The sequence below is a fragment of the Gossypium hirsutum genome, chromosome A03 (assembly GCF_007990345.1).
Source record: "Gossypium hirsutum isolate 1008001.06 chromosome A03, Gossypium_hirsutum_v2.1, whole genome shotgun sequence".
Taxonomy (NCBI): Eukaryota; Viridiplantae; Streptophyta; class Magnoliopsida; order Malvales; family Malvaceae; genus Gossypium; species Gossypium hirsutum.
Genome location: NC_053426.1, coordinates 111,624,354 through 111,637,913, shown reverse-complemented (window position 1 = coordinate 111,637,913; position 13,560 = coordinate 111,624,354). Strand labels below are relative to the sequence as shown.

The following is a 13,560-nucleotide window of genomic DNA, read 5'->3' as shown; positions in this document are numbered from 1 at the left end:
TAAAATCTTATCTATATCAATATATATTTCCTTTTTTACATAAAACGAATGGTTAAGAATTTTTAATTTATGTCAAATTTGATTATAAATAATTCACATGAATAAAACATGAAATGTGATGATTAGATTATTAAAATATTAATAATATAAAAAATTATGAAAAAATATAAAAATAATCTCATCTCTAACCCATAAATAAAAAATAATATATTTCAACGTAGTAGTCAAACTCACGTCCTCTAATATTAACGTATCAATCTAATACTCAATTCACAAATACAAATAAAGTTTTACATCTACCGAAAAAAAGGTATCATGGGAGGATTGTGGCGACCACGTTCACCAATGAAATAAGATGATTCGTATGTGGTGGATGATAAGAAAAAAATATAAAGATAGATAATGCAAGCCATGCAGTTAGCCACGTGGCGAACAAGCATCCAGTCGATGCCACTTGATACTTCATCCTAAACCACACCTTCCCTCGTTATCAACACCCCTTGCAAAGCTACCACTGCCATAGCCAGTTTAGCCTTTGAATTGAAACCCTCAAAATTCCACTTAAAAAATGGCCTCCACAGCTTCCCTCTCCACCGCCGTAGCCACCACCTCTTTCCTCCGCGGCCACCCGGCCCCGAAAACCCTAAGCTCCCTTCCTTTCAACCAATCTCTTTTCGGGCTAAAACCCCAACGAAATGGCCGTCTCACCATGGCTGCATACAAAGTGACACTGTTAACACCCGAAGGACCCCAAGAATTCGTGTGCCCCGACGACGTTTACATCGTTGACCAAGCTGAGGAAGAAGGCATTGATCTTCCGTTCTCGTGTAGGGCTGGGTCTTGTTCTTCGTGTGCCGGAATGATTAAGCAAGGCTCCGTCGATCAATCCGACGGTAATTTCCTTGATGATGACCAGATTGCTGCAGGTTTTGTCCTCACTTGTGTTGCTTACCCTCAGAGTGATGTTGTTATTGAGACCCACAAGGAGGAACAGCTTACCGCTTAATTATATATGATACTATATAATATAATCATCAACTAGACCAAGATTTAATCATCTTTTTCCTGTCTGTTTGATTTATGTTTGTTCAGTTTGGTCGGAGGGATGATGTTCATGTCCCTGCTTGTGGGAGCCTTTAATGAGTTCATTTGTAATGGCATTTCATGCTTTATTTTTTAAGGCTTTTTCTTCATTTGTAGTAGTAATAAATCAACATTGTTGTTAACCCTAACATTCTTACATATCTCTCTCTCTCTCTCTCCAATTGATGTTTGTTCGGTCGGACCAAAAACCGATAGAAAGATCAATGCGGATGAAAACCGGTATAAACCGATATAAGAGTTGAATTAAATTTTATATATTTTAATTTTAATAATTTTTTAATCGGAGAAGCCAAACTCATAAAAAGTTATGATATATTTTAATTAGATAAAAAAATTATTAATAAATATTAATAACTTTATTACACTATAAAAAATTTAAAATTCAAAATTTAAAATTTAACATAAATTAAAACTCAATATAAAGGAAAAAAATTATAATAAATATTTAATTATATTTAAATAAAATAATACAAATTAAATAACCAAAGTGGCGAATCACAAGGGTTGGTGTTGACTAGTGGTCCAATATTCGTACGAGGAGCAAGGTGCACCTAATGAACAATTTTCATTTTTGCATAGATTAAAATTTCAATTCGTATTTATCGCGTTTAATTTCGATTAAAATTTTGATTTGTATTGGTCGCGTTTAATTTTAATTGTACGATGTATGAATAATATTAAAATATATAATTTTTTAAATTTTATATTATAATGGTATAAATTTTCACCTAAGCATTTTGTATCAATTTGTGCATTAATATTTTATATTTAAAATTTATTTAATATTATTTATTTAATATTTGTAAATATATTTATATAGATATATATGTATTATGCAAATTTATATATATTAAATATAATGTTATTTTTATATACTTTATAATTTTAAACACATAAAAAATTTAATCTGTATAATATAAACATTAAAAATGTTAAAATAAATGTATATAAAATTTTAATAATTAAAAAATATTAAATATTAAATTAAAAATAAGAATTTTTTTAAAATAATATGATTTTTTTTACTAGGATCAAGGGTTTTGCAAGCATTCGGTTGAATTGAGTAAAAGAATTCGAATTAATTAAATTGATAGTTTTATTTTATTATCTTAATTTAATTTAATTTTTTTTCGAATTGAATAAATTTATTCGAATTAAATTTAAAAAAAATAAACCTGAATTGTAATTCGGAAAGACGATTTTCATCACTAAAATTATATTTGTTCATTAGTTTCACAGATTAATTATAATGGGACAAAAAAAACCAAGAAGAAATGCAGTAAAGGGACTAATTTGATCAAGTTACCATAATAGAGAGACTTTTCAAGTAAATTCCCTCGTTAAATTTGGGATGAAGTCGTTTTTGATATTGCTTTCATCTAAAGGCTAAATTTAAGGTTACAATTATGTTAAAGAAGGTTGTAAGAAAATATAAATATTTTTACACGGTCTAAATTCACTACCAGTTCCTGTACTTTAGGCACAATTTCGTACAGGGACTGGGAGCAAAATTAAACCTTTTAAAATTAATTCAGGATCTTTGAAACAAGTCATATAGAGTGTCAACTTTTGTTTCTTCAGCAATGCCTTGATTATCTTCTTCTTCATCAATGGTTAATGGCTGTGATGTAGTAATGTTTATAGACTCCGATAAGTACTCCTCCACCCTCGACGAGACCGCATCTTGTGCGGCATTGGACGTCCCGAGAATGGCCGCAGCCTGTTCTGAAGACGTTATCGTTACTTGATTCAACGATTCCATGGACGAACTTCTCGATAAAGTCCCGACGGTGATTTCGTCCCTCTCATCATCAATGATTGATTCGAGCGAACACACGGATCTCGCGGTGTGTGAGTGTACGGATTCACGTTTGGACTTATGTTTCACTCTTTTACGCCAACTATGAAGTGATTCCCGTACGCTTTCGGCAACTAAGGCTTTCTTACATCGTGATCCCATCTGAAAAACATGCATATATCGAGTTAAGATGTTGGGTATGCATACTTGTCGGGTTTGGACAAGATAACACGAAGAAGAGCTATGCAATGTGATGAAAAAGTAAAGTTTTCTGAACCTGTGTGACGATTACATTCAAAGGCACCGTGCTATAGCTACACCAGAATTGAACGATAACCCTGCATTTACGAAAATTGAAATCACATTATAGTCAAAAATGTTTATTAAAATTTCCTATTGAATCTGTAAAACGTACCCCGAAGTCAATCGGAAGACTATCATAAGATGGTTTTTCATAAAGCACGATCTTTGCTCGAATCCCCACTAGACAAATCGAGAATACGAAAATTAGCAAATGATATATTCATAGTCTAAACGAAAACGGGCTAGAACATAAAGCTTACCAATGACCAAAGAAAGGTGGCCATCTCAAAGGCATTCTGCATGAACAAAAAACGAGGATAAAACCGGATATCGATACTAATCCGAATCATACACAAGACATAATATGTAAAGCATAGGGTCTTACCTGAAAAATGATGAACTGAATCAACCTGAGTAATATATCCGGTTTCCCGAACCAAAACAAATCGTCTCGTGGTTTTACTTGCGCTCCAGTAGGTGGACCGGTTTGTTCCTTGATCTCGAGTGCTAATGAGGAAACAACATGCTGAAGTTTCGTCCCGACTAACATCACAAGCTTCGAACATTTGAAATAAATTCGTAAGACATTGTCTCATTTCCATCGTTTTTTCCGAGAACAAATTTCGGGTTTGAGTCGATAAGTACTTACAATGGCAGGGATGAAAGATAGCCAGAAGTAAATATTCAATCCTGAAGCAAATAAGGCAAAGTAAAACCGAAATCACAAAGAATGGCCGGTTTTTTCTGTTATTTGATTCAGGAAGTAAAACCGAAACATATATACAAAGAAACAAAAAGGAAGTATGGTTACCATGAATGTTCACAAAGATGCAAATTATTGCATATCCCCAAAGCGCCCAGCTGCAAACCGAAACACAATTCCATTACATTGATTTGTATCAAAATATATAACCGGCATCGAGACATAGCAAGCAAAATACGATCCAAAATAGAAATCCAATTTGTATGAGCACTTACCTAATACCGAGCATGCCATGAAACTCGTCTTCCATGCTTCGGACCATATACTTATGGAAATCATACGACAATGGTAGCTTGTGCTTCTGAAAAGTCAATCACAAAAATGAGAATATATAGTTATAACAAGCTCGGCGAATGGTAAACTGAGAAAGTAAGCAACATAGGTAATGAAGGGAACATAAATAACCCACGGTAATGAAACCGAGACGTAGTGCGAGATAATCGGATTTCCTTATGGAGCTCTTAAACTGCCGTAGGAAGCAAAGCTGTACGCACAAACCATGAAATCAATAACTAAAAGACTGAAATGAAACGGTATCGGGAAATATAAGAGATAATCTAACGAGCATGCAATCGCGATTTAAAGATGAAAACATCGAGAATGGGAATCACCATCCAAATGAGAATCCGACTCCTGCTCCATGGATGAGATGTGTGATGGAAAACAAAGGTAGTTTGTCGCCTCATCACTTTGTTTCTCTTTGCTACGCAAAAGGGAAGTCGTAATCGGCAAAAAAGTACCCATGATAAAACGAAAACTAGTTTCGAGGAACGGCCATTAGGCCATGTTTATCATCATTTCATTACATACCTTGTAAATTCCCATCAGCTATGGAGTTGGCTTGGTTTTCCCATTTTCTCCAGCTATAAATCTGCATCGATACGGAATGCACCATCATTAACCACTTTTCCGATACAGGGGACATCATTTCATACGATATAAGCAATACATACACAATGCAAATCAACAAAACTACAAAAAAGTCATCTAAATCGAGCTACACAAGACCATGGTGATGTTCAACTTTCATGCAGAATTCGATTGAATCTCAGGTTATTAGAAAGATAGAGACTGTACCGTACCTTGCTCATAGCCAGGCCAACTGCTAGACAACTATAGAGGACATGAGTGATACCAAGAACGAATAAAAACCGGTGAAGTTGCTCAAGGCCTTCAAATGACACAAACGGTTCACGACCCTGTATTCAACCATTATTGGTAAGACAACAAATTGAATGACACTAAAACGAGCAGTGATTTTACCTCGCCACATTGATGTGATGCAAGAGTATTTAGTCCTTTCGGAGGAACGACACTCTCATTCGGGAAAGACGAAGTACTTTCAAGAAACATGTTGTATTTCATGTCATAATCCATCTCGGAGCATGTTAAGAAATGGCTTAAAATTGGTAGTGGATTGTTGTTGTTGGTAGTGGGTTGTTGGTGGTAGTGGATTAGTGGATGGTTGTTGGTGTCCATTTTCAACCACAAATCTTTGCCAAAGTTTTGGACAATTATGTCCTTGAACTCTCTTATAAATAGAGAGGTTCATTAGCCATATTCATCATCCCAAACCAAGAGAGAGCAAAGCTTGTTCTTTGAAAGCTAGGATTTTAGCTTTCGGGTTTTCTATAGGGGTTGAGAGTTGTGAGGTTCTCGGGTTGTGTCTTGAGTGTAAAACACTTGTAATCTTCATCTTGTTATAGTGAAATTTCTTTTCGCCTCTGCCCGTGGACGTAGGCATTAAAGCCGAACCACGTAAATCCTTGTGTTCACTTTATTTTTCGTTCCGGTCAATTTACTTGTAGTCATATCGGAGTTCTCGAATCGATCCTTTCCGCAACAAATTGGTATCAGAGCGTAGTTGAAGGAGTGATAATATTTTCTGAATTGCCCTGTGACTGCAGCTTTGTCTGATCTTTCACATCAGGAAGAAAATATTATCATTCATTCAAAGGTTCCAAATTATGGCTACAAGTGTTTCATCGACTAAGTATGATGTCGAGAAATTTACCGGGAAAAATAGTTTCAGTTTATGGCGCATCAAGATGCGGGCAGTGCTGGTTCAACAAGGATTGCTAAAAGCATTGTCTGGTAAAGATAAATTACCAAGCACGCTTTCGGAAGAGCAAAAGGATGACATGCTAGAAAGAGCACATAGTGCTATTCTGCTATGTCTAGGAGATGAAGTGCTACGAGAAGTAGCGGATGAGAAAACCGCGTCCGGTTTGTGGCTCCGGTTAGAGAGCAAGTACATGACGAAGTCATTGACGAACCGGCTCTACCTCAAGCAAAGACTCTATGCCCTGAAGATGGAGGAAGGTACACCTGTTTCCCAGCACCTGGATAAATTCAATTCCATTATCATGGATTTGAATAATATCGATAACAAAATCGATGATGAGGACCAAGCAATAATTGTTTTGTGTTCTTTGCCTCCCTCGTATGAGAATTTTGTTGATACAATGATGTACGGTCGTGATGACCTGACTCTAGAGGAGGTGAAAAATGCCTTAAGTTCCAGTGAGTTGAGGAAGAAAATCACTGGTAAGGTGGTCGAAAACAATGAAGGCGAAGGCTTGGTTGCTCGAGGAAGATCCAAGGCAAAGGGTGGAAGTTCAAGTAAAAGCCATCCTAGATCGCAGTCCAAGAAGAGAATACAGTGCTACTACTGTAAGAAGTACGGGCACATGAAGGTAGATTGTCCGAAAAGGAAGGAGAAATCAGAATCACAGGAGCAACAAAATGATCGTGCGAATGTAGCTGATGCAGATTCTTCAAGTGATGCCGAGATCGTTCTTGCAGTATCCGACTCTTACGCTGGTGGGAGATGGATTCTTGATACGGGAGCTACATTTCATATAAGTACTTCGAAAGATGCATTCTCAACATACGAGAAGCATTCTGGTTCAGTACTAATGGGAAATGACCACGCATGTCAAGTCATGGGGATTGGCACAGTTCGTATAAAGATGTTTGACGGTATTGTTAGAACTCTAACTGATGTTCGGCACATTCCAGAAATGAAGAAAAATTTGATCTCTTTGAGTACGTTGGACAAGAAAGGCTTTCGGTACTCTGCTGAAGGTGGAGTTCTCAAGGTATTCTCGGGTGCTTTGACTGTGATACGTGGTAATTTGGAGCGGGGCCTTTACTTCCTCGATGGTTCCTCGGTTACAGGTGTTGCGGGAGTGTCATCATCAGATGATCTAGATTCTGACACCACGAAGTTATGGCATATGCGGCTCGGGCATATGAGCGAGAGAGGCTTATCGGTGCTAAGCAAACGAGGATTATTGTCTGGGCAGTGTACAGGAAAGTTGAATTTCTGTGAGCACTGCGTCTTCGGTAAGCAGACTCGGGTAAAGTTCAGCACTGGGATTCACAAGACAAAAGGCACAGTGGATTACTTCCATTCTGACCTTTGGGGGCCTTCTCCGACAATTTCTAAAGGTGGTTACAGATATCTGCTTACCTTTATCGATGATTACTCGAGAAAGGTTTGGGTGTATTTTCTGAAGAGCAAGTATGAGGTTCTCATCAACTTCAAGCAATTTAAAGCTTTGATCGAAAATCAAACAGGAAAGAAGATCAAGCGATTCCGGACGGATAATGGCTTGGAGTTTTGCTCAGGTGAATTCAATGAGTTCTGCAAAAATGAAGGAATAGTGAGACACCGCACTGTTCGTCGAACACCACAACAAAATGGAGTTGCAGAACGCATGAATAGAACTCTCTTGGAGCGAGCTCGTTGCATGCGATCAAATGCTGGGCTCGGTGAAGAATTTTGGGCTGAAGCTGTTAATACTGCTTGTTATTTGGTTAACAGATCTCCGTCAACAGCTATTGAGCTGAAGACTCCTGAGGAAGTATGGTCTGGTTCTCCTGCTGATTACACTGGTTTAAGAGTGTTTGGCTGCCCTGCGTATGCTCATGTAAATGAGGGAAAACTCAAACCGAGGGCGAAGAAATGCATATTTCTTGGATACGGCCAAGGGGTGAAAGGATACAGGTTGTGGTGTCCTGATCCGGTTTCGTCCAAGTTCATCATCAGCAGAGATGTGACTTTTGATGAGTCATCCATGCTTCGATCCACCACAAATTCCCGGGAAAAGGAGGAGTCAGATAGAATGGGAGATCACGGTGTTGAGAAGCAGGTGGAGTGTCAGGTGGACGCTCCAATTCCTACGGAAGGTACTTCAGTCCAGGATGATCAAGTTGAGGTGCAAGATTCCGATGAAGATGAGTCACCTCAAGAAAAACCATATAGCATTGCCACTGGAAGAACGAAGAGACAAATCAAACCAAATCCGCGTTACGCTAATCTGGTGTCTTTCGCGCTCAGTGTGGCGGAGTCCATTGGTATAGAACCTTCCAGTTATAATGAGGCTGTCACGTGTGATGAGTCGGCACAGTGGGCAATTGCTATGAGTGAGGAGATAGAATCTCTTCACAAGAACCATACTTGGGAGTTGGTTAAGCCGCCAAGTAACCAGAAGATAGTTGGTTGCAAATGGGTCTTCAAGAAAAAGGAAGGCATCCTAGGGGTTGAAGCAACTAGATTCAAGGCACGATTGGTTGCTAAAGGCTTCACTCAGAAAGAGGGGATTGACTACAATGAAGTTTTCTCCCCAGTCGTAAAGCATTCTTCCATTCGTGTATTACTTGCCATGGTGGCCAAGTCTGATCTAGAACTTGAGCAGCTTGACGTAAAAACGGCGTTCTTGCATGGTGAGCTCGAGGAAACAATCTACATGCGTCAACCAGAGGGTTTTACAGTTCCTGGTAAAGAAGACCATGTCTGTCTATTAAAGAAGTCTTTATATGGATTGAAACAATCCCCAAGGCAGTGGTACAAGCGGTTTGATAGCTTCATGATTCAGCATGGTTACACAAGATGTGACTATGATGCTTGTGTCTATCATCGGAAGCTCTCAGATGGTTCGCACATTTATTTGTTGCTGTATGTTGATGACATGTTAATTGCTTCCAAAAACATGTCGGAAATCAACAAGTTAAAGTCGCAGTTGAGTGGTGAGTTCGAGATGAAGGATCTGGGTGCTGCCAAGAAAATTTTGGGCATGGATATTCACAGAGATCGCAAGGCGGGCAAGCTTCGTGTGTCGCAGAAGAACTACATTGAAAAGGTTCTTCAACGCTTCGGCATGGATAAAGCGAAAACTGTGAGTACTCCGTTGGCACCACATTTCAAACTCTCTGCAGAGTTGTCACCACAATCTGATGAAGAAAAGCAGCAAATGTCTCACATTCCATACTCGAGTGCAGTTGGAAGCGTGATGTATGCAATGGTTTGCACTCGTCCAGACATTTCACATGCAGTTAGTGTGGTCAGCAGATACATGAGTTGTCCTGGCAAGGAACACTGGCAGGCCGTGAAATGGATTCTCAGGTACTTGAGAGGTTCTGCAGATTTATGCTTGGTATATGATCAGAGTGACTGCACTAGCAGTGTCACGGGCTATGTGGACTCTGATTATGCTGGAGATCTGGACAAAAGAAGATCTCTGACGGGTTATGTTTTCACTTATTCTGGAGGAGCCATTAGTTGGAAAGCTGTGTTACAGTCTACCGTAGCCTTATCTACGACTGAGGCGGAATATATGGCGTTAGCAGAAGCAGTGAAAGAAGCATTGTGGATGAAAGGTCTAGTAAGCAGTTTGGGTTTACAACAGGATTTCACTGTTGTATTTTGCGATAGCCAGAGTGCCATACATCTGACTAAAAATCAGATGTTTCATGAACGGACCAAACACATTGATGTCAGATATCATTTTGTTCGGGAACATGTTACGCAAGGTGACATTGTTATCAGCAAGGTTGCTACCGAGAAGAATCCTGCAGATATGTTAACTAAGGTGATCCCTGCATATAAGTTCAAGCATTGCATGGACTTGATAGGTATTCGGGATTGATTAGCGCCAGAGAGGCGTTTGGAAGAGGTGATCCAGTTCGAGGAATTCACTATGATGTTCAGCTTGGTAAATTTCAAGCCAAGGTGGAGATTTGTTAAGAAATGGCTTAAAATTGGTAGTGGATTGTTGTTGTTGGTAGTGGGTTGTTGGTGGTAGTGGATTAGTGGATGGTTGTTGGTGTCCATTTTCAACCACAAATCTTTGCCAAAGTTTTGGACAATTATGTCCTTGAACTCTCTTATAAATAGAGAGGTTCATTAGCCATATTCATCATCCCAAACCAAGAGAGAGCAAAGCTTGTTCTTTGAAAGCTAGGATTTTAGCTTTCGGGTTTTCTATAGGGGTTGAGAGTTGTGAGGTTCTCGGGTTGTGTCTTGAGTGTAAAACACTTGTAATCTTCATCTTGTTATAGTGAAATTTCTTTTCGCCTCTGCCCGTGGACGTAGGCATTAAAGCCGAACCACGTAAATCCTTGTGTTCACTTTATTTTTCGTTCCGGTCAATTTACTTGTAGTCATATCGGAGTTCTCGAATCGATCCTTTCCGCAACAGAGCATGTATAGAACCTGCTAGAGAAAAGAGATGAATCTACACAAATCTCCGAGATCCATCGCGCCCATTGTGCTAACAACAACGATATAAGACCGAGCAACATCAACTCTAACATGAAGAAAGAACCAAATTACTCAAAAATCATAACATGAACAATGCTTCCATTATCAACCGAAATGACCCCGACCTCGATGAAATGCTTACTCACCTTCCTTAATCTTCTCCAATGAAGCAAATAAAGCTTTTCGCCTTGTTTTCTTTAACCACTATACAGAATAAGAATCAAATTCAGATAAAATAAAGCAAATTACTAAAAGTCATGTTTCTGTATATGTTTCATTAAGTCAATGCACATAAAATAGAAAATGAAACAAAAGAGAAAAGACCCAAATTCACTATGGAGGCCCCTGTGCTAGTATTAGGATTACATTTTACACCTTCTACTTATAAATGAGTAAATTAATCCTTATATCAAATAGAAAATTGGTACTTTCAGTTAAAATTTTCAACCATTTATACTGTTAAAAGCTGATATATGTGATGAAATAATCAAACAATAACACGTATGCCTCGTACTAACGTACAATGGCAAAATACGTCTCTGGCCACCATGATTTCTCCAGAACAAGAAAAAATTTAATTCATTTAAGCTAAACAATGGAGTAGTTCAACAGTCGGCATTCAAAACCAGAGTTTCTATCATGTTTTCCACATTTTCCCAGAAACCAAACATATCATATAAATCTATAGCTACCTTTAAATGAACCAAAACAACAAAACTTTCATTTTCCCAGAGCTACGTACCTTTCCAAATCTATAAATGGAGCGTTCAACCAAAAAACAAACAAAAACTAATACTGTAATAACAGTAGCAACAGTATAAGTGGGGGTCTCAGCTAAAGACCTTCCTTCCATCATCATCTTCCCCATGTTTTCTTCCATTGAAAAACCTTAACTTTCTCACTTCATGTTAACGCCATTGTTATAAAAAAAGAAACCTTTAGAGAGAAAATAAAGAACCCAGTTGGCAAAAGAAAACACGAAAGATCCTGGAAACAAGGAAATAGGGGTTTGTAGTAAAGAGATTAAACAATGGGGATTCAAGGGAAAAATTTAAACTTTTTTTTATTTGTTTAAAATGGTCATTTAGATTGAGAGAGAGAGAACATGGAAAGTGTTCATGAACAATTAGTTTAATGATTATTGATTTGTCGTTGTTTGTGAATTTGCAAACAGACCCACTTTCGTTTTGCATTGAAAATCGATTCTAATAAAAAGAATTTAATAATCTTCCTTCTTTTTTTGATGCTTCACCAAATCCAACCTACTCACATGGGAGGATGAAAGTCTGTTTTTTTTTTTTTTAAACTCTTCTGGGTGCTTTTTCAGCTATGAAGATCCTTTATTTATATATTATATAATTGGCTGGCAAAAAATAATTGAGGTTTGGTAAAATTCTATAAAAAGTCCTTATATTATGTTTTTTTAACTGTTTTACTTTCTCTATTTTTTTATCATTTTTTTTGCTTAACTTTGTCAAATTATTGGACTAAATTAACAGAAAAGGTTGACTTTAAGATTTAAAATACACGTTTCAAAAATTAAAGGACTAAAAATGATTAAATTATAATGAAAAAGACTAAATTTGTCAAAAATATATAATATAAGGACCTTTCTTAGAATTTGACCTTGAAGATCTGACAAAATAAATAATAAAGCTCATGCATGCATATTTCTGTAGAATCCGAGAATGGAAATTATTATTTGTTTCTTTTAATAAAATAATAAGTTTTCAAGGTCCTTGATTAATATAAAATTATAAATATTAGTTCACGTACAAAATTTAATTATTCTTTTTTGGGGGGAGAATTACAAAGCAGACCACATGATCCAAAAAAGTTTATTAATTGCTACCATAAAAATAATTATTGAAGAACAATTAATCATTGTTAAATTATGACCAAATTGTACTATCAACTCTTATATTTTAGTGATTTTGTAGATTTACCCTTTTAATTATATCTGTTTTTTTTAACACAATGCTAAAAAGTAATGTGCTTCGGTGCACTCAAACCCACGTCCTCCTGCATTGGTAATAATGTTCATATCAATCGAGTTAAGACTCAATTAGCTATTTTTTGAGTTTTTTAATCTAAAAAATTTGGAAGTAAGAGATTTTTTTATTTTTTAATTTATATATGATTATTATTAGTATGTGTTGGACGTAGTTTATTAATACGAAAACCATATTTGTGGACAACTTAAAAGGGAAAATCTATAAAAAAAAAATTCTCAATGCATCCATTGGAGTGAGTCCAGAAGGAGATAGATGCAAATTACGAGTTTTAAAATTGCTCTATACTCAAAGTAAGGATCAAACCTTCAACCACCGATTAAAGTAGAAAAAAATCGTACCATCTCACCTAATTATGTGATTTTCATTAATATTTTTAATTTATACGTTTTAATACATCCATTATTTGGTTAAAAAAAACATAAAGAGATAATACATTTGACAGTAAAATAAATACTTATAGATATTTTTATGGTCATAAATGCTTGTTTTTACAACTGAAAACAATGTCTTTGCAGAACAAAATATTACAGCTTGAGTAGCTCAGCCGACCTATGCCATGAACCTCAAAACATTGGTTGGTGGTCATTATTATTAAATTAATTCAGTTGGGTTAATTATATAAATTTTGATTAAATTATTAAAAATAATAATTTTTTATCCACGTACCTGAATTTGACAATTGAATTTATTTTAGTCCTTAAACTTGAAATGTATAAAATTTTGATGACATGGCACTTTGCGATTGTGCCACATCATCACTTGAAATTTTTAAAAGATTATATAAATTTTTATGTGAGATGACATGATACAATCTTAAAATGTCACATAGTGTTTTAATAATTGGATCAATAGTTGAATTGGCTAGATTATTCTCGATTCAATTAGTTTGATCGGTTTAATTGCTAGACCAACAATAATTAAAAATTTATAGAAATTTAAAAAAAATTAAATTGGTTCAACCTATTCAACTATTGGTTTTTGTCTTAGTTTTCGATTTTTATCAGTTTCAAATAGTTTCCGATTCAATTGG

The 13,560-nt window shown here is 36.4% G+C and overlaps 2 protein-coding genes across 2 annotated transcripts; one reads left to right on the top strand and one right to left on the bottom strand.

The window, feature by feature from the left end:
* The first annotated feature begins 277 nt into the window (after window positions 1-277).
* LOC107928016 (ferredoxin) lies at window positions 278-1,226 on the top strand. Its single transcript, XM_016859175.2, has one exon. It carries the CDS (start codon window positions 569-571, stop codon window positions 1,004-1,006), a length of 438 nt encoding a protein of 145 aa, XP_016714664.2. The 5' UTR covers window positions 278-568; the 3' UTR covers window positions 1,007-1,226.
* A 1,218-nt stretch (window positions 1,227-2,444) lies between these two features.
* LOC107927856 (MLO-like protein 4) lies at window positions 2,445-11,736 on the bottom strand. The gene is made up of 16 exons (XM_041102480.1): window positions 11,258-11,736; window positions 10,662-10,719; window positions 10,459-10,561; window positions 5,232-5,355; window positions 5,051-5,167; window positions 4,779-4,839; window positions 4,580-4,671; window positions 4,378-4,452; window positions 4,184-4,269; window positions 4,017-4,066; window positions 3,855-3,895; window positions 3,591-3,761; window positions 3,466-3,501; window positions 3,318-3,385; window positions 3,180-3,240; window positions 2,445-3,064 (listed from the first exon to the last, which is right to left on the bottom strand). The coding sequence occupies exons 1-16, from the start codon at window positions 11,393-11,395 to the stop codon at window positions 2,636-2,638; spliced, it is 1,710 nt and encodes a 569-aa protein (XP_040958414.1). The 5' UTR covers window positions 11,396-11,736; the 3' UTR covers window positions 2,445-2,635.
* Between the last annotated feature and the right edge of the window lie 1,824 nt (window positions 11,737-13,560).

Excerpts from the sequence above, each read along its gene's own strand:
- LOC107927856 (XM_041102480.1), bottom strand. The coding sequence starts at position 11,395 with ATGGAAGAAAACATGGGGAAGATGATGATGGAAGGAAGGTCTTTAGCT. Across the intron at positions 3,896-4,016 it reads CATCTTTGTGAACATTCATG|GATTGAATATTTACTTCTGG; the intron begins GTAACCATACTT and ends TATTTGCTTCAG. Across the intron at positions 3,386-3,465 it reads CCACCTTTCTTTGGTCATTG|TGGGGATTCGAGCAAAGATC; the intron begins GTAAGCTTTATG and ends CGATTTGTCTAG.
- LOC107928016 (XM_016859175.2), top strand. The coding sequence starts at position 569 with ATGGCCTCCACAGCTTCCCTCTCCACCGCCGTAGCCACCACCTCTTTC.